The sequence below is a fragment of the Trachypithecus francoisi genome, unplaced genomic scaffold, assembly GCF_009764315.1.
Source record: "Trachypithecus francoisi isolate TF-2019V2 unplaced genomic scaffold, Tfra_2.0 Lachesis_group6, whole genome shotgun sequence".
Taxonomy (NCBI): domain Eukaryota; kingdom Metazoa; phylum Chordata; class Mammalia; order Primates; family Cercopithecidae; genus Trachypithecus; species Trachypithecus francoisi.
This window is the reverse complement of record NW_022681471.1, coordinates 1,817,330-1,837,038: the sequence shown is the minus strand read 5'-3', so window position 1 is coordinate 1,837,038 and position 19,709 is coordinate 1,817,330. Positions and strand designations below refer to the sequence as shown.

Here is a 19,709-nt window from a genome sequence, read left to right as displayed (position 1 = left end):
AAAAAGCCCTGGAGTTTTGTCCTCCTTTAAAGCTTAAACTAATTTGAACTGTGATGTGTTTTGAATTTCACTCACTGACAAGGATCAACACAGAGAAACAGAAGCAAAGACAAAAATAATGATTTACAAATTAATTATGATCCCGTTGGCTCCTGTTATTATTATTATTATTATTATTACTATTATTATTTTGAGAGGTGAGGTTGAACTAAGGCCTTCAACCTTCATTATAATTACTAGCTCCAGTTGAGTACACAATAACGCAGCTTGCATTTGGAAGCAAGGGCCAAAGTTCAGCTAGTACTTTTCACACACTGATGGCTGGGATGAAGAATCAGGGTGCTTTTCGTGATGACACTTGAACTTTGTTACAAAACAAATGCAAAGAGGACCCTGCTTGACCAGAGTGAATCCGCGGTCTTTGGTGACTCATGCTGACATCTGTGACCTTAGCTGTCATTGAGGATCACAACAAAGCCTCACTATCCTAATGAAGGTGGGAAGTAAAATCAAACTGCACATTTGTCCCAGCTGTTCATTTGACTTGGCTGATTCTGGCCCCGCAATCACAGACTGCTCCGCACCAGTCAAGGTGGGGACAAATGTGGGCTACCCATTACTATTGTATCGCTGAGCATGGGGAAACTATCTTATTGGAATAGGAAGGATGCAGATTTTGCAACCCAATCATTTAAGTTTGAATCCTACCTGGGTCATGCATTACCTGGGCAACCTAGGCAAGTTAATTAAATCTGTGAGCTACTTCCTAGCTTCCATCTCTCTAATGGACATAACGGTGATGATGATGGTGAAACTTCCCAGAGGGATGATAGAGAATCTATCATCCCTCTGGGAATGAATTAAATAATAGGTGTAAAGCACCTAGTATAAAATTCGGAGTTCAAGGTAGAAATTCTACAAAGATTTATTATCTTTCCTTACTACGTAATATTATGTATCTATATAACTCAAAGATTTTGTGGCTCACAAAGCACATTCCGTGGTTTGAGACCTCACCCCTCAATGCAGCTATAAGCTTACACTGACTCCTGGGAGTATCTGCATGTATTGGTTCCACAGGTTTGTGCAGCAATTTCTATATGCCAGGAACTGCACTATTGCTTTATCATTTGTTGTCTCATTTGTCCTTATTTCATACATGAGGAAACTGAAGCTCTATGAGATTAAGAAACTCACCCATGTTATCACAGCTCTTGCTTGTTAGAAGCAGGAATCTAGAAGTATCTGATTCCAGAGTCTCATCTCTTAATCAATAGGCTACACTGCACATCTAGAGAGCAAAATTAATGACAGGTCCTCAGAGACCTTTGGTGAAATCCCAAACCAGTTATCTGAGCAATGGATAATTATTAAATTGTCTACTTTTCTACACCTCTGGAAATTCAGAGACAACTGGCCTATACAACCAGACTCATCCAGGGGTTCTAGAATTACAAGTGAAGATGGACACATCTTAAGATTTGTCTAGCATGTCTGCCTCCACTATTTCTCTCTTATTTTGTATCAGTAACTGGAAGGCAGTTCAATATTTATGGATTTCCTTTATCATTGCATCCATTTTCAAAATCTGGTTAAGTATTTCCTTCTAAATTAACTTCAGAGCTTTCCAGGAGCAATGTGTTGGCTGTGCTGAGGTTAGGGTGAACTGATGTTAATCTTGTCATTAGCACAGTGTGTCAAAGAGTTGCTAAATTCTCTGTGTCGTTTTGAATGAAAACAACCCCGTCATTCTTGCATTTGGTTATGAGAGAGCAGAGACAAAATATGTCCTGTTAATGCTGTCATTGGGGTTCTCAGTGGACTGGGGAGAGGACTAGTGTGAAATCCTCTGCTCAAAGCCTTGAGTTTCATGCCTTGTCATTTCTGATCTACTTAGCTTTGGGAATTCTATTCACATCTACCTTGTCTATATAGAAGTGAGATAACTGCGGAGCTTCCCTTTTCGTTGCAGCTCTACATCGCACTGGAGACAACCATGTATTTGCACGTGTTTTACCCAGTGGAGATGGGTGAAGTTGGTTTTCCCAGTGAAAGGTCTCCACTCCTGCCTCATACTGCCCACCATGCAGCTGCAGATGACTTATTGTAGAAGGTTCTGGTGCTGAAACGAGCCAATGGCACTTATGCTGCCCCCTGGCCTTTGGTCTAGAAGCTTACCTGCCCAGCTGCTTATACTGTTCATTTGGAGCAGTTATTAAAATAGTGTCTAATTAAGAAAGCCACAGAGAGCTTTGTACAGAATACCCAGGGAACATCCTGGCTCATATGAGGCTCACATTCATTCAACAATGACTAGGTCCTTAAATATTTTCCTTAATACTGTATTACATAGGAAAATATTTTCGATGCCAGAAATAATTTACTCTTTTAGCAGAATAAATTATTTGTATTGCATAGTACAGGTTAAAAAGTATCATATAATCAAATGAGGTTGGCACCTAGAGAAGGATCCCATATGTTATTTATAACATAAGGAATAAACGCATTGTTTGATGAAATTCCATCTCCTAAGCAATCAAGCACATGTAACCCATGCATGGAAATCACTTTCCAAGAAGGCAGGAGAGCATCGCATGTTAGGGCAGTCTCCAGTCCCATCCCCTCACCCCACCCCCTGACACAGATTCCTTGCTGCCAGCCAGCACATAGCTGAGGCTGCTTCCTTTGCCAGAGAGCTCTCTTATAACCAAGTGCCAGGCAAATGAATTCATACATGAAAAGGGAACACCTAGCAAGTTTTTAGAGATCATATAGTTTTTCCCACATAGTACTTTTATCCCGTAAGGCAGACATTCCAAAACTCCAGTCACGCTAGTTAGTAGTGTAGCCTCAGGGCTGCCCTCTTCCCTAAGTGAACCAAGGGGAAATCAGCTGGGCATTCTTACCATTCATGTCCTAGGTCAGGGGCAGGAAAAATTGTTAAGTGACAGATACTTGCAGGCCATTTTCCATCCCCAATGAAATTGGTAAGAAGACTTACAGAATCAAATTCCTCCTTGATGTTTATTTAGCTGTGGAGGCCGATGGCTACTAATAATGCCCAGATTCATGGGCCTTGTCTAGACCATGCCAAGAAAACTCAGTAAACTCGGTTCATTTAGACAAAAGGAAAAGAGGATATTTTCAACTCAGTAACACGTTGAATGACAAACAGCTTGACATTAGATAGACCATGGCTCCCTACAATTTTGTGTAGAAATACCCTTTTCTAAATATAATGTATAATCAATGAAAACATAAATTTATTACGTGCTGCAGAGTTTTTGGAGCTCCCTAAATATTAAAATAATGGGGCTTGATAAACTTGTGGAGTTTTGGTCTCCTAGTAGGCACTCTATAAATGTTTGTCAAATGAATGAATGGACAAATGCATCACATTTCCATTGTCCATGTGGTTGTAGTGTCGTGTGAAAGCAGCTTCTCAATGTGGTGCATATTTTCATGATATCCTATAAAGGCCTAACTGAGAACTGCTCTGCCTTTCAGAATTCTTTGGCGATCTGGACACCCTGATGGGGCCTCTGACCCAGCACAGCAGCATGACCAATCTTGTCCGCTACGTTCGCCAAGGACTGTGTTGGCTACGCATTGATGCCCACTTGTTGTAGTGGGTGTTCTCCTATCTCTAGCATCACGACCCATCACTCTACCTCTACCAGCGCACTGATGGTCACTGGTGGAACTCCACTCATTGGGGAAAGTTCTCTTTGGTTATGTTTGTTTTTATGCTTCTTTTGTTATCTGTGAAAAACAGAAGTCATTGTAAGTTGACACTACAACTTAAGGGCAGTGTATGTTTTATTAGTCATATTTTTAGCATTTGATATGCAATCCTCAGATTCTACCATCTTTTTGTGCTTCATGGAATGACAGTCCCTACAATATTGTTTTAAGCCCACACTACCCAAAACAAAGAATGGGAAGCACTTGTGATAAAGACAGGCTCCTGAGAAATGCAACAAGTGGTCTTACATATAGACATGAGAACTTAGACACAAGGGACCATCCCCCAAACTATACTCTTATACCCAGAAAAGAATATATTTCAGAATCTATCATTAAACTTTTGTGTATCCCACAGATTCAATCTTCAGGGGAGAATTTTCATTGTCAAAACCCACTGGTTAGATGTAGCAACATCATGAAATCAAGAGTATTGAGAAAATAAATGAGCATAGCAATGCTACTCTTAAAAAGATGCTATGCCACACAACCAGAGGACTTTCTTGCTAGCATCCCTTTCCTGATTCCTGTGTTGTTAATTCTAATGATAAGAAGAAAGGGTGACATTTATTTTGACAAGTTTTAGGCATCAGCTGGCATCAGTATTTTTCAACTCTATTATTTGAAGTGTAAATCCTCACCTGGGATTCTCTGTGTGCAAAGCCCTCCTTTTGAGGAACAGTTTGGTTGATGCATGCTTTAGTAGCCAAAATGCTACACTCTAGACTTAGAGTTGGGAGTTAAGAGAGGTCTGGAAAGTGTCCAACAAGGAATTCACACCTCTGCCTCCTTTACAACAACAACATTTACACAGTTGGTAAGTGGGTCCATAACTGGCAGGATTTTTAAATTGTATTTTGTTCAAATCTATGGAAACAAAAATCAAAATCAAGTTATCACTACCTAGAAGTAATAATATACAGTTTTCTTCCTAGTGGCTTGAAAATCTGGACTTCCTCAATTATTATTCGCATTTTCTCTCTTATAGGGTTTCTGTTTTCCACTTTCTTTTTTCTCTATCTGTGTTTCCTTTTCCTTTGTTTGGCTCATTCATTAACTTTTGACTGAATTACAATTACTGATTATATTAAAGTCCATATTATCATGAATCATTTCCATGAAAATTCCTAAGAAAACTCCAAACTCTCTAAATAGTGGTTAGCTTTTATTTTTTAAAAATGAGTCTTGGGGTAGTGCTTCACCCTGAGATGCTTTGAAAGAGCCCTAAACATTGGGAACCATTCACCTAATTTGGACATATTTCTCACTGGTTGTGACTACACCCTCATGATACTTTACACTCATTTTATGTCCCTAAACATCACAATGTAAATATCATTTTTGATGTTCCAGCTCACCAGAAGATTCTTACACTTGTGGTAAACACTATCCAATGCATTACTTACTGGTAATTACCTGCTGGTATATAATTCCATGTAGCCTTTAATATGCTGGGTTATCAAACTCTGTTCACTGAGTTATGACCAGATAATAATAGATATGCACATGAAAGATGCAAACTTGTATGATTATTAAAGTAAGCCATGCAGGTCTATGATAGAAACAGCAGGTGATGACTCTGCACTCTCATTGTCAAGGTTAGATATATCCCCAGTTGCAAAACAGCCATACTTGAGCTGTGCTCTGGTCATCTTTGAGTTTAAGGCCCTTTGTTGTATAAGGCTGTGGAAGTTGTACTCCAATGGCTGAAGCCATGTTGTTAGTATGGCTGATGGGAGCATCCCAGCAGCTGAACCCAGCACTTTTTATGCTCCCACTGTGGTTGAGCTTTATGTTTACAGTCTCAGCAACGACACCTATGCATGCACACACAAAAAAATGAAACCTGAAAGAATCTTTTCTGAGCCTCTTAAAAGAGGAAAATGATAACATTAAAGACTCTGAACATCCAAGGTTGGTGTCACATATAAAAATTAAGCTGATGACTTTGCAGTGACTCAAGTTCTCTCTTTATCATGGTTTACCAGGTAGAGTGCTTGGCTATTACTATATAATGAAGCCCACTGGCTTGACTTGTAAGTTCAACCTAAACCACAATCCTAGACCTACATTATGGACTTAGGAGTAGATTCTTGAAATCCCACATCCAGAAACTAGACGTTAGAATGTTGGGGCAGTTTCCCAGAGAAACAAGCATATTGCCTCATGGATGAAAGACTTGTAGTTCTAGTTTCAGTGACTTGTTATATCTACTTACATACAACAGGGAGGCAAGAGGATTCTCTGTCATCTCTGGTGACTGAGTGTAAAATATGTGCCAAGTTGGCAGCACAGTGACCAAATCTGACAGTCGAGCTCTGGATCACCACTTGATTATGTAGTAGACTCATTTATAAAGCAGCTTAGGAACTAATTAAACATGGAGGATGAATTACCTTCCTATCCCTTGAGATAAGACATCTTTCGGTTTGATGATTAAGGATTGTTGCTGTTTTATAGTTGCTCTATTCATCACAGTGTAAATGGTGATGCGTGTCGTAGGTGCGCAGCTATTTGAGGGACTAAGGGATGGAGATATTCCGTCAAATGAATCTCTTCAGCATAGCAGTTTGTGGGAGGGATATGAGACATGTGGATGGCAGTGAGAGATCGTGCCTCTAGATCTTGATGGAGGCTTAGTGAGACACACTTAAATAAGCACATGGAGGTTAGAGTAGAGGGCAGAGTAAAAGGAAGCTCCATCTGAGCAAGGACAGCAAAAGATCTCAGCCCTGCAACTTGACCCAGATAGGGCCACCACTACGCCTTCACTTGTCACCCAAGCTCCAACCACAGAGAGTTTGACAAGCTTGTGTTATGATGTTGACTTGGCTCTGTATTTTTAATTAACTTTGGATTTTTAGTGGTTTTGTCATATAACTGTCTGAGTTTGGTAGGTAGGATTACTTTGAAAAGGGTTTACTAGTGTGGTCCTCCGGGTAGAATTTAGCTGTAAGCATGTTGTTAGCCAGCCTGTAGACTGTTAATTACTTAATAATCTCATTGGGAAAATACTAGTAGTTTTATATTTGGATGACATAATTGGAAAAGCAGACTAGCTGCTACTACTTTTAAAAGACTTAAGGTCGGGATGCCTTTTTATTTTCCATGTAAGGAAATGAAAAGATCAAAATCTTCAGGCAATAAGCAAGTTGCAAAATTAGAAACCATTGCCTAAAATATGTTTTGTTGAATTTCCGAATGGATGAATTTTAATTTGGACATTACATCACTAAATGCATTAGATTTTGTCTGCATTGGAAAGATACTTCTTCTAGCATATCTTTACCAAAGATATCTAATTTGGATTCTGTTTTATGCAAATTTGCATCCCGGAGGTTGAAGTTGGAGTTTGAGGTTGGAAAGTATTTTTGAAGGCAGAATCAATTGAGTTGTGAGGGTGAGGCCCTCACATACTTCTCAACAGACATGATAAAATTCACCTGCATGAGTTGGCAGGTGGGAAAACCAAACTGGATCACTGGGTAAGACTACTCAGTAAAGCAATGAACTGCTTGCTTAGAGAAGCATCACTATCCCCATTGAGAAAAATGTGTGGCAAGATGATACAGCTACACAGTATCAAATGAATGGGTCAATTCAGGGCCCCCAAATTTAATTCTGTGGGGAAAAAATATTGAGCCAGTTGTCAGTGTTCTGTTACACAACTGGCAGACTAAATTCTTCATCGTTGTTGTTGTTGTTTATCATTTTCACTCGCACAGCCTTATTCTCATAATTAAAATCTGATTCATTTTCTCTTTAGTGTTAGTAGACTCCAACAACAGAAGTGGCATCTGTGTATTGATAATCAGCATTTACCCCGGCGGGAGACTAATCAGATAGGCCAGTGTCAGACATTAATCCTACCATCTGATATTTTTGGTGAAGGAAAAAGTATTAATTCTCTTTCCATCCTCCTCCTCAGAAATATAGAAGCCCTCTTTGCCAAAATCATCACATTTTACTCTGTAATCTACCAGCTAAAAGAAAATTGCATTGTGGGGAGGGCGGAAAGGGGGTGGGGGTGGGGGTGGAGGGTGGGGAAGCCCCACAAAGCCAGATTGCAGTTCTTGCCCCTCTTTGCTTCTGACATGAGATGTTAAAGAATTATTCATAGTGCTCACATTGCGTTAGGGGACACTGAACTGCTTTTTAGATCCATGATCAGTCATCATTCTTCTAAGAGATTGGAGCTTTGCTGTTTCATTAACTGTGCAGTGTAGACTAATGGTGTTTAATAAAAATCATTCAAAATTTCAAACTCTTTTGCCAGTGACCTCAATTTTGTTGGCTCTTTGATTTGTATCAGACTTTGAGGAGGGAAGGGGGAAGTGAAGGAAGCCTGCTTCCAGGCCCCTGACAAGATGCTGCAGTGGCAAGCTCAAGTTCGCCTGCCTGCCAGCAGTTGGCTGGTGAGCAGCAGCATGCAGACCAGCTGTGGGAAGCCTCCTGAAGAATGCCCCAGCTGATGCTTTCAGCTGGGAATAGCTTGTTCCTATTGGGGAACTCATTGTTCTCCAGTCTCTGCAGCAGGAAGCCAGCTGTCATATCCGGAGGGAATTTCAGATGCTTTACCTTTTTGGTTTTGCCCTGCATCACTCATGTGGCTACGAAATAGAAGTGTCTCTGAGAATAGAGCCCAATGTAGTGACAATGGGTAGTCAAATGTACCCCAGATGCTCATGCCCTCTTGTGGTTCTGCAGTGTTCATGAAATTGGGGGGAAAGGAGACCCTAGACAGTAAGCAAAATTGGCGACACTCCAACAAGGCTAAGTTAATGCTGTGTTGCCCAGACCAAGAGCTAGCTTCTCATTTTGTCAGCCTAGCATGCAACCAGTAGTGTGGTGGTAAAATGTTTAACAACCAGCTCACTGAGAATAGAAAGCACCTGGTTTGCACCATTTGCCAATTTCCGTGGCATAAATACTACCACTTTAGATGACTTTAAGCTACCAACTGTGATGTCACTGAACACATGGTTGGAAAGAGATGCACACAGTTGACTCTTGCAAGCCTGGGCAAAAATGCCTCAACACACTACTGGATGCAGCCAGTCAAAGAAGGTTCATATTTCATATATGTGTTCATGTGGACACACACAGACACACACACAAACTCACCCTTACACACACACTTCAATGACTAAAACAGTTACATAGTTTTAAGATATGAATCAATGTGTGAATGTAGAAAGCTCATGATAAGGCCCTAGAGGTATGGGCTGCCCTGGAAGCCTAGGTTTTAAGCAGGAGAATAGTTGAGAAGAATGAAGCCCTCCTGAGCTGAAAGGAGAGATGGATCAATGGAGATGGTTTCATCATCTTCCATATCTCATAGGTAAAATGGGCACTTAGAAAACCCTCATGATTGATTTTTTAAAAAGATAAGTGTTTTTTATTTTTTTATTATTATCATCATTATTTTGATTTACAAGTGCTATTTGTAACTTTCACATGTAACTAGGATAAAGTATTTATGGAACTCTATGGAGAATAGCCCAATCCAGAATTTACTGTGTTTTTCTTTTATGTGACATGGAAACTCAGTAATTCTCCCATCTTCACATTGTTGTTCATAAGATTTTTTACTTTAGTTATTAGGGAATCTAAGTTTTTTGTTAACATTTGCTTTTAGTTAAAAGTATCTACTTACTGTTTTAGCTCTGAATTCAAACCAGAATATCTCTGTATCAATTACATGACTAATAGTCAGAAACAATCATCCAAACCAAAATAATTCTCTTTTCCACCCAGTACAAAGAAAACTAAGCTCAGTAACAAGAAGGCATAAACTAAAGTATATAATGAGACTTTCATTAAATACACACACACACACACACACACACACAAACTCACTCACACATACACTTTTTAAATTAGGTCTCCACACATAAATCATCTTGAAAGTAGAATAGAAAATCTCAAAGAATTAATTCTCCTGGTCCTGTGCATCTTCCGCAGTTAATAAGAGGTTTGTATCTGGAAAGACTGAAGAACTTGTTCTAAAATCTTTTTTTTAAACATTTCCATTTTCTGTCTGGGCCTGTATCCATGGTTGAATGTTAGCCCTGTAGGAGATCCATGTCTTACTCGCTCTTTCTGGCCCTTCTGTCTTTTGCCTCTGCAATTCTTTTTGTAGCTGGCACAATAACAGGGACTGGAAGTCTATTCTTTCATGGTATTGCTACAACATTTGTCCTTACTGGGAAATGGTAACATCTGGATCTGGTTTAATTGGCATTACACTTACACAGGGACTCTGAGCACCCCCTTCACCACACCAGACAGTGGACTAGTTTTCACAGCTACAAAGAGTTAGAAGTGTGTTTAACATCATCCAGTGCATCCCCTACTTTAACACCACCCTCAGTAATCAATCATATTCACCCATACATTTTACAAATGAGATTGATTCCGTCTCAAGACAATTTGTCAAATACTTAATTTTCTTCCTGGATGATTCTACTTACTGGATATTTTAGAAAGAGAAATATCTGAGATAAAATCCCTCACATTTACTCAGTATTACAATTGCTGTTTCTATTCCTACTCTGAGTAGTGTTTCTGAAGATCGTTTGCTGTAGTGTTGTCTTTGATAAAATGAATGTCAGTAGTGAGCCTTTTAGAGATACCATGCTCAGAATCCTCTTTGGGATCAGGAGATACCTAAAATTCTCCCCCTTTGCCCACTTCGTTAGATGAGTGACATATTCTTTGGATCCTGCAAAGAAGAGACTGGTTTCTTTTCTGGTGGTGGTAGTGGTTGTATCTGTGGCTGTGATGGTTGTTGTTACTTGTCTTTCTCTCTCTGGCTCTGGCTTTTGCTTTCCTGCTAGTGTTCTTTCTCTTTCCAAACAAATAGTGAAATTAAATGTGAGCTTCTGAATTGTACTTGTTCATGCTTTTAAAACATAACAGATTAATAAAAATAGATGTGTCCTGATTTAAAACATGCCCCCTGGAAAGGCATGCTGTATTATGAAATCGTGATAATATAACTGCATTATTACATGGCAGTATAAATATTAGTCTGTTTAATTCATTTGTCCAATTGTATAACTTTGTGGAGCAGTGTTTTGACCTTTACTACATAATTTTGGAGCAAGTGGAGTGGTTGCAGGCAGACGAGACAGTGTTATATCAGGATTTTTCAATGAACTTTAGTTGGAGGCCTGGCAATGGCAAACATCTTCAGATGTTTCTGTAACCATTATAAATATGAAAAAAACCCTCTTCAAAAAATTTCCCAGAGTACTTCAGTCAAGACTTTTTAGGTTCATCTTTTTTTTTCATTTCTCCTTTTCTTTTTCCATTATTTTTGGATGGGGGTTTGTTATTATTGGACTGAAGAAATATTTTGATTGCAATGGTCTCTCTCTCTCTCTCTCTCTCTCTCTCTCTCTCTCTCTTTCTCTCTTTTCTTTCCTCCTTCCCTCTATCCATCACCCCTCATTAAAATATTGAAATATGGAGTCTTTGATAAATCTGCATTAGACCAGGCTATATGCTAGGAATGAAATCTGGGCAAACATCGATGGGTTTTCAAAGAATGCTCCACGTTCATTGGGCCCTTTCACAACCCACGGTGATAAATGAAAAGGATAGAGATAGTTTTTGCAAAAGGGCACTTTGATAATATCCTCTGAGACCTAACGCAGTTAACAAATGACTCCACCTGTTTTTCCAGTAAGTAAATTGACTGAGACTTGCAAAATACCTCTGCGAGTTGTCAGGGGTGTCTTCTGCCTGGTCTATAGTGTGTGTGTTTGCTTTGTATCTAACAGGCACATTCACGTCTCATGTGCTCATATGAAGTATTTCCTAACATTCCCATTAGCCTGTATATAAGAATCAGAAAGATAATCCCAACAGGTTGTAAATGAAGATGTGACTCTATAACCTTTCTCTTCTTCCTGGAAAAAAAAAGACATTTTCATGCGTATTTTAAACAGAAATTTTGTATATTTAAGTGTCATGGAAAATATTTATTGAGTAACTGGGATACAAATGGGAATTTAATTGTCATCATATGCTTTGTGTGTGGGGATGCTCACCAACACCATGCCACTGGACCATTGTGGCAAGCCTAACTGCACAAAGAGTACACATCATCAGTGTGTGTGTGTATGTGTGCGCACGCACGTGTGTGTGTGTGTCCCTGCATGTGCAACATGTCTAGCTTGCTGTCCTTCATGGGATTTTAGCTTTCCCTTCTTGAAAAACATTATTTTACAGTTCCAGGAAGCCCTGGTTACATTACTATATGAAGGCAGTGATTTGAAATGAAAATTCCTTTCCTCTTGGAAGCTTTGGTCATAATATCATGGTTCAATTAAACGGATTCCACCAGCCTTCGTGATGGAAAAAGCTCTGTTCAAATCCAATTGAGTTTTCAAGAGGAAATTGTAGGTCAAGATGCATGAGAGGGAAAAGATGAAGGCCACCTCAGCTGCAGCAACATGAGCTGAGTTGAGCCCTCAGTGTTGAAGTTGACTTGCTCCAAGCTGCAGTCCAAAACCCTTGGGCCCATGCCTGGCCTATGCTCCCTCCCAAGTAAGTAGAGGAGCAGAACCATCAGGAACAGCCTGCCTGGCTCCTAAGAAGAAAACTTCCTGACGTCCTGTCCCCAAAGGAAGACCCTTTCTTCCCCAGGAGCACCCCAGGTGGCCAGTACATTGTGATGACCATTCAGAAAGTGCCCCCTTGGCTTTATGAGAATCCAATTAGTCTTCTGAACCACCTTTTCTTGGGTGCAGATTTCCAATATTCATGCTCATTGCAGATCCACCAACTGTCACTGTTCTTAACAAGCATGCTCGTCTTGTCAGAATTTCAGTAAGTTCCAATTCCTGTACAGACCAGGGTAAACTGTTCTAACATCAATCAATTAATGAAATGTTATCTGGTTTTTAAAAGCTGGTTTCATGTGCTTTATGTGTATAAAACTATATCTGCCTGTGTGGCTTTGCATTTCAAATGTGTGGCGCACAAGCATTTTGTTGGTGCTTTGTTCTCAGTACAGTAACTCTGTGTACAAACATTTTAATGTGGTTTTGTTGTTTTCCAACAAGATGTCTCTGTAAAAATGATATTGGCTGAGCTGGTGCGTTGGTTTCTCTCATAGAGGCATTAACTATACTGCCAATGCATTGAATTATTTAAAAATGCAAAATAAAATTTTTATGAAAATCTCATTTTAGACATGTAGATCATTCTGCTTAGAGACTTTCCAAGCCATAGTCCCTTGTTATCAACTCTTCCACATTACAGTACATAGCCAGTGCCCCCGCTTACATCAACAGCCATAAAACTGACAGCCATAAAGAAAATAACTCTCACAAAGCCAATTCATTTTATAAGAGAGACCCTTGAACCATCATTCAAAGCCCATTTAAGAGAAAATTACAAAATATTTAGTTATCTGGATTCCCGGTACACAGCACAAAAAGCTTGCAAAGTATAAAGTTATAACTAGTAGATGCTGACAAAAGAGAGAGAATTATAAAACTAGACTGAAAACTTAAAAACACAGCTGGCAATGGCCATTTACTGCAGGGGTATGCCGCCAGTAGCCCTGGGAGGACAGCACAAGCAATAATTTTGGGTCACAATAATGTCTGAAAGTCATCAGGAAAAGTTTAAGTATACCTTAACTAACACAGAAACTCATGTCATATATTTAGGAACTGTTTCCTTCAAGATGTTAAGGATTTTCTGGACAGTTAAAGGATAGGTTTCAGGTATCTAGAAATTTCATTTACATGAAATGTATTCTCTGGCTATGTAAAGTGAGGAATTGCAATGCTAAGACTACACGGCACAAAACACCTGTCAGTAAACGCAACATTAACAACTTGGCTGGATTTCCTGTGAAAAAAATGAACTACACTTGGCTTGACCAGATATTTTGACTCTGCATAATCATAATCATAATCATTATCATAGTCCAAGTGTGAGCACAAATATAGCTAAATGTGATTAAAACTGATAGTTAAAATACCACCACTAAGAATTCCAAATCCTTTACAAAATGGAAAGGCCACAATATCTGTAAATATGAATATTTTTATTGTGAGATGATGGGAAAATATTTGAGCTGAATAAATAGAACTAAATGGATTATAAATGTGTTCTCAAGCAACCAAGTTGTTTTCTGCTTCTCTCAAAGCAAGCAGCTACCATAAATGATGACCACGCCTAGGTAAAAGTATGCACACATGCAGAGAAGAACTTAGAGGAAATATGCAGAATGACATTTTTAAAAATTAAGAGTGCTGGGATTATGCTAATTGATTAGCTTTTGTGACATTTACAACCAGTAAGGCACTACTGGCCAGGCACTGTTTTAGCACTTTCTTATATATTAATGCATGTAATTCTTTTAAAAGCCCTGTGAGATGGGTACTAGCATATCTCTGTTGTATAGATGACGACATGGAGACACAAAGAGGTCTTCAGAAAAACAACTTTCCTGAAGTCACACAGCCAGGTGTGTGACCCCAATGTGGCCCCAAAGGCTTTAATCTTAACCACTACCCTCTACTACTTGTTATTATTAATAATGCTATTGATTCTATAACATATATTATTTTCATTTTAGAAACAGAAGTAAAGAAGGACCACAGGCCCTCAGGAAGTGATTTCCTCTCAGTCTTTCCAGAGGTCACTAAAGGAAAGGCATTGGGCCAATCTTCCAGAAACACCTTTTCCTGTGAAGACAGACCAGGGCACAGGAGGAGTCAGCAACTCAGAAAAAGTTTGGTGAGGTGGAGCCTCTTAGTCTTGGAAGTAACAAATAGAAGAAGAGATGGCACCACCTTCCTGGCTGTCACTCTAGCTGAGATAAAGATCAGGCCTTGGATTGGCAGAGCTATTTGTTTGTTTATTTAAGACAGGGTATCATTCTGTTGCCCAAGCTGGAGTGCAGTGGCATAATAACAGCTCATTGCAACCTCCACCTCCTGGGATCAAGTGATCTTCCTGTCAGAGGCGTTTGAACCAGAGCGGCTCCATCTTGAATAGGGCCTAGGTGAAATAAGGCTGAGACCTACTGGGTTGCATTCCCAGGAGGATAAGTCATTCTTAGTCACAGGATGAGACAGCAGGTCAGCAAAAGATACAGATCACAAAGACCTTGCTGATAAAAAAGTTTGCAGTAAAGAAGCCGGCCAAATCCTGCAAAGCCATCTCCTTCAAAGTGTAGCCCAAACACCTCCAGTGCCCTGTTGGTGTGCCTTGCTCTGGACTTTAGGCCCAGCTTATCTCTCACACTCTGGCACAGAGTACCTTCACCTTGGCTGAGCTTTAAATCTTACTAATTCTGGGAGCCCATCCCAGAAATTCTGATCTAGTTGATTTGGATACTACTCTCTACCTCCAACCCTCAACTTCCGTAAATGGGTAGTTTGTAAAGTTTTCCAAGTGATTCTCATCAGCAGTCAGAACTAAGAATCCACTTTCTAGCCAAAGCTCCTTCATCCAGGGCTGTACACCTTACCCCCCATCCCCACCAATGTCTGGCAGTGGTGGAATGGATCCTTGAATATGGCCGAATTTCTGGGCCCATAGCTTATCTTTGGTAGATAATCAAAGGTCATTCAAAAGCCATTGGACATTAGGGCTTGGGAACTCATATTCAAAACCCATGGTGTACAAGGATCCCAGAATATCCTTAAAATCCCTGTGGATTGGTTACTAATAGAAATAGCCACCCACAAAATAATCACAATCTTTGCTAACTAAACTGTCAAGTGTGAGTTGTAGTCCCTTATGAAGTAAGCCATGCCAGTGCCTTCTCAGATTATAACCCTTAGTTTGGGGCAGACAGGAGGCCTAGATTTGCATCTAAGCTCTAGGGAGACATGCACTCGTGTCCCATGATTCCATCAAGTCTTTGAGTGAAATAAAGGCTCTTTAAGAGAGACAGCATTGTTTAGGGCACATCTGAATACAAGATGACTGAGAAAAAAGTTTCTTCCATTTGGGATTTCAGATTTATATTTGACTATCCAGTTGAATCCCAGTCTTTTAATCAGCTCAGAACACAAAACACATCATCTGCAAGGTACAGGCGATGTCTTATGTTAGCTTCTATTGTTGGGTAACAAAGTATCACAAACTTAGAGGCTTAAAACAATGTACGCGTTTATGACCTCTCAGTTTCGGTAGGTCAGGAGTCTGGGCACAGCTTAACTGGGTCCTCTACTCAGGTTCGCACGAGGGTGCAATCAAGGTGTTTGTCAGAGCTGTGATCAGCTGCAGCTCTGGGTCTCCTTTTACACTTCCTCGGGTTGTTGGCAGAGTTCATTTTTTGGCAGCCATGAAACTCAGGTTATCTTGCTTCCTCAAGACCGACAGAAGATGGGGCCCGTCCTCTAGACCCTCTTTCAAAATCTTCCCTAATTCAGACCCACCCAGAATAATCTCTGTGTTAATGAACTCAAATTAAACTGATGAGGGGCCTTAAGTACTTCTGCAAAATCCCTTCACCTTTGCCACATAATGCAACCTAGTCACACAAGTGACATTCATCATCTTCACAGGTCCTGCGCACACTCAGGGGGCCTGAATCTTTTGGGCCATCGCAGATTTATGTCTACACCATTCCCCTTAGGTGCAAGAAGATTTCACATCCTGCACAGAAGGCTCTTCTGCTTTCCCATTATTGCCAGAGCAATGGACCTGGAGCTACTTCAACTATGGCCTTGCCACCAATACTATCCTTTTCTCTGTGCCTTAGTTTCTCCAAGCAGAAAATTATTCAAACAACCCTTACTTCTGTGCTGCTTAAGGGAGTGTTATAAATTAATGAATTAATTGTGTTAAGCTCATTAGTCAGATGAAAGGTGCTATAGAAATGCAAATTATTGTTATTTTGAAATCTTGTGGCTGTCATCACAAAATTTGCACTTAGCTATTAGACACTGTGCCTTTGCCATCTATCAGCCCCCAGTTCACTAACAATGTTCATATTTTGCTTCAAACCATTAATTTGGAAATAACCACCTTGGTGCTCATGATGTGCTGATGAGGAATTATCTGCCCTGGGAACTTGCCAGCAAGAATTATTAAAAAAAAAAAGAGAGATTGCATTAGCTGAAGTTCAAAGAGGACAGCCAATGAGGAAGAAGGAAGAATATATTCCCACTGTTTGCTTCTGTTACCCTCTAGGGATTGCAGAATGGCTTCTGACATGTCTCACATCCCAAGGAGCCCCAATGTCCTGATTGGCAAGGTGCAGACTGACTCCTCTTTCCTTTTGACTATAGTTGCAGCTGCCCTAAGACGATGTAAGGTTTCCTGCTCAGGGGGCTTGCCAAGGACAACTTCCTTTTCTGGACCCTGCTTTCCAAGCACTCCTGGAAGACCTAAGCCCTGCTCCCCACATAGCATCAGACTCTTGATGGGGCCAAGCTTTATTTCTCTTGGCCTTCATCTATAGTCCCTGCCTAGTTCCGCCACTTCCCCTTGAGGTGTGCATATTCTCCTGAGCTGTTTCCTTGCAATCGACTCTGCCCCTGTTGGTCATGGGGGAATCTCTGATCTACAGGCAGATCCTTTTTCTTTTCAGGAAACCCCTAGCCTGTCTCCAGCCCTAGAGGGTTCTCTTAAATCCATCCTCCTTAGGAGCACATCCCAAGGCTTAGCCCAGCCTCTGCCTCTCTGTCCTGCTGTAGGAGCTGATGGGTAGAGAGAGGATTGAGTGGGTGGGAAGGGAGAGGAAAGCAGGCCTTGATCTAGAAATACCCGAGTCTGAGGCCTTTCGTTTGTGCTCATCCCTAGCTGGTACAGTACCTCTCACTCGCTGTACTGACAAAAGGCTGGAACCCAGCTGCTCCACACTCTTGAGGTGATCCAGCCCTCCACTAGCTCCAGGAGACTTCCATGTAGCCATTGGTGTCAGAGCTGTACAGCTCAGCTGTAATCCTGCCAGGGACAGGCTGACAAGATTTGAATGTGCAGAGTTGTAGGAGCCAGCTGGGAAAAGATCTGCCATTCTCCTTAGCTCTGAGCTGGAAAAAAGTTCTAACTGTTTGCCATGAAGAAGTCTGAAGAATTTCTGCCCTTGGGTCAGTTGTGCCTAGTTATGGGTTGAATTCATGTCAAAGTCCTAACTCATAGTACTTCAGAATATGATCTTATTTGGAGAAAGAGTCTTTCAGAAGTAATCAAGTTAAAATACAGTTGTTAAGTTCAGTGCTAATCCAACATGGCTGGTGTTCTTAGACAAAGGGGATATTTGGAGACAGACTCACATAGAGGAAGAAGGCCATGTAAATGTGAAGAAGGCCATCTATAGGCTAAGGAGAGAGGTCCAGAACACATCCTTCTTTTACAGCTCTCAGAAGGAACCAACCTGCTGATGCTTTGATTTTAGACTTCCAGCCTCTAAATCTGTGACACATATACTTTATATGTATATATTTGAGATGGAGTCTTGCTCTGTCACCCAGGCTGGAGTACAATGGCACAATATCAGCTCACTGCAACCTCTGCCTCCTGGGTTCAAGCGATTCTCCTGCCTTAGCCTCCTGAGTAGCTGGGATTACAGGCACCTGCCACCACGCCCAGCTAATTTTTTGTATCTTTAGTAGAGATGGGGTTTCACCATGTAGGCCAGGCTGGTCTTGAACTCCTTGACCTCAGGTGATCCGCCTACCTCAGCCTCTCAAAGTGCTGGGATTACAGGCGTGAGCCACCACGCCTGGCCTTACTTTACATTGTTTAAGCAACCAAGTCTGTGGTACTTTGTTATGGCAGTCCTAGCAAATTAATATAGCACTCATCCCTTTATTTGATAAGTAGTCATTATGTGCATAGTATGAGGTTCTGGGACCTCATGTGGGAGCAAAACCAGATGCTCCCCCACCCTCATGGATCATATGGTCCAAAGGGAGAAAGAAATACCAGCAGGTATTTACACGAATAAATGGGAAATTGCAACTAAGATGAATACTGTGAAGAAAAATTGCCTGCTACTATAAAAGCCTAGTGCATAATGGGAGGTGGGTGGCAAGTCAAGGAAGGCTTCACTGAGGAGGTGTCACTTGATCTGAAACCTGAAAGCTATGTAAGCCTCAAGTAGACAAGGAAGAGAGGAAAGAGCAGTTGAGGCCTAGGGCATACTAGGTACAAAGGCCTAGCATACAAAGTATGCTAGGACCTTCTGCAGGCCCCCACTCAGACTCTCAGATGGCCTTCAAGCATGCTGTCACCCTTACAGCCCATGCGTGAGTGCCATTAGCCATTGTCAGCTCTGTGAGGGCATCCCTAAAGGACCCTCAATAGAGGGTACCCATCACTAAGGGAGGAAGAATTCCGATGAGAAGTAGGCCTGGGAACTAATGCAAGAACAGACTTGCCCAAACACTGGCTTCAGTTTTCTGCCCCCTGAGTCCATGACATAGGCACCAAAGGCAGCACAGGTGTCACGTGATGGAGTCATGAGAAGGCTAATCTTGACTGAAATAGTCACTCTGCCACTTTCTGGTCAACTCTTCATTTAACCTTTCTGAGTTTCATTTTTCTCACCTGTAAAATGGAGACAATAAAGTGCCTCCCAATTTTAACCCCATATAAAGGGTATATATAGCACAGGAGAAATACTCAATAACTACTACTATTAACTTAGCAATTCTACCCATACTCTACTCCTCTACATTCACACATGGCATTGGGATTGTTTCTGGAAATGGGGAGTGGTAGACACACCGTACCCATAAGATTAACCTTCCCTAGACACCTTAGCAGAATACAGGTGGTAGGGTATGAGGAAGCAAGTCAAGCAGATTGGGCCCCGTGAGGAGAGGTCACCTCCAATCAGGCCAAAGGCCAGTGGGATGGAGATGTAGTAGTCAAGGAGAGGAGGCAGGGCCAAGGGAGCTGCTCCCTAGACCTGTCTCCAACCCCAACTGATCCTGGCTTACCACTTATGGCCATTTAGCTATATTTCCTTCCTGATT

At 41.0% G+C, this 19,709-nt stretch overlaps 2 protein-coding genes across 2 annotated transcripts in view; one reads left to right on the top strand and one right to left on the bottom strand.

The window, feature by feature from the left end:
• The window catches only part of AFF2 (AF4/FMR2 family member 2), a 504,395-nt gene extending 496,650 nt beyond the window's left edge, over positions 1 to 7,745 (top strand). The window contains exon 20 of the mRNA XM_033200831.1: positions 3,508 to 7,745. Coding sequence (XP_033056722.1) covers positions 3,508 to 3,629 — 122 coding nt within the window. The 3' untranslated portion in view covers positions 3,630 to 7,745. The remainder of the gene's footprint in view (positions 1 to 3,507) is intronic.
• LOC117078411 (E3 ubiquitin-protein ligase UHRF2-like) overlaps positions 5,344 to 19,709 on the bottom strand; it is a 122,601-nt gene continuing 108,235 nt past the window's right edge. Inside the window, exon 2 of the mRNA XM_033201979.1 lies at positions 5,344 to 5,561. Within this exon, the coding sequence (XP_033057870.1) occupies positions 5,344 to 5,561 (218 nt within the window). The remainder of the gene's footprint in view (positions 5,562 to 19,709) is intronic.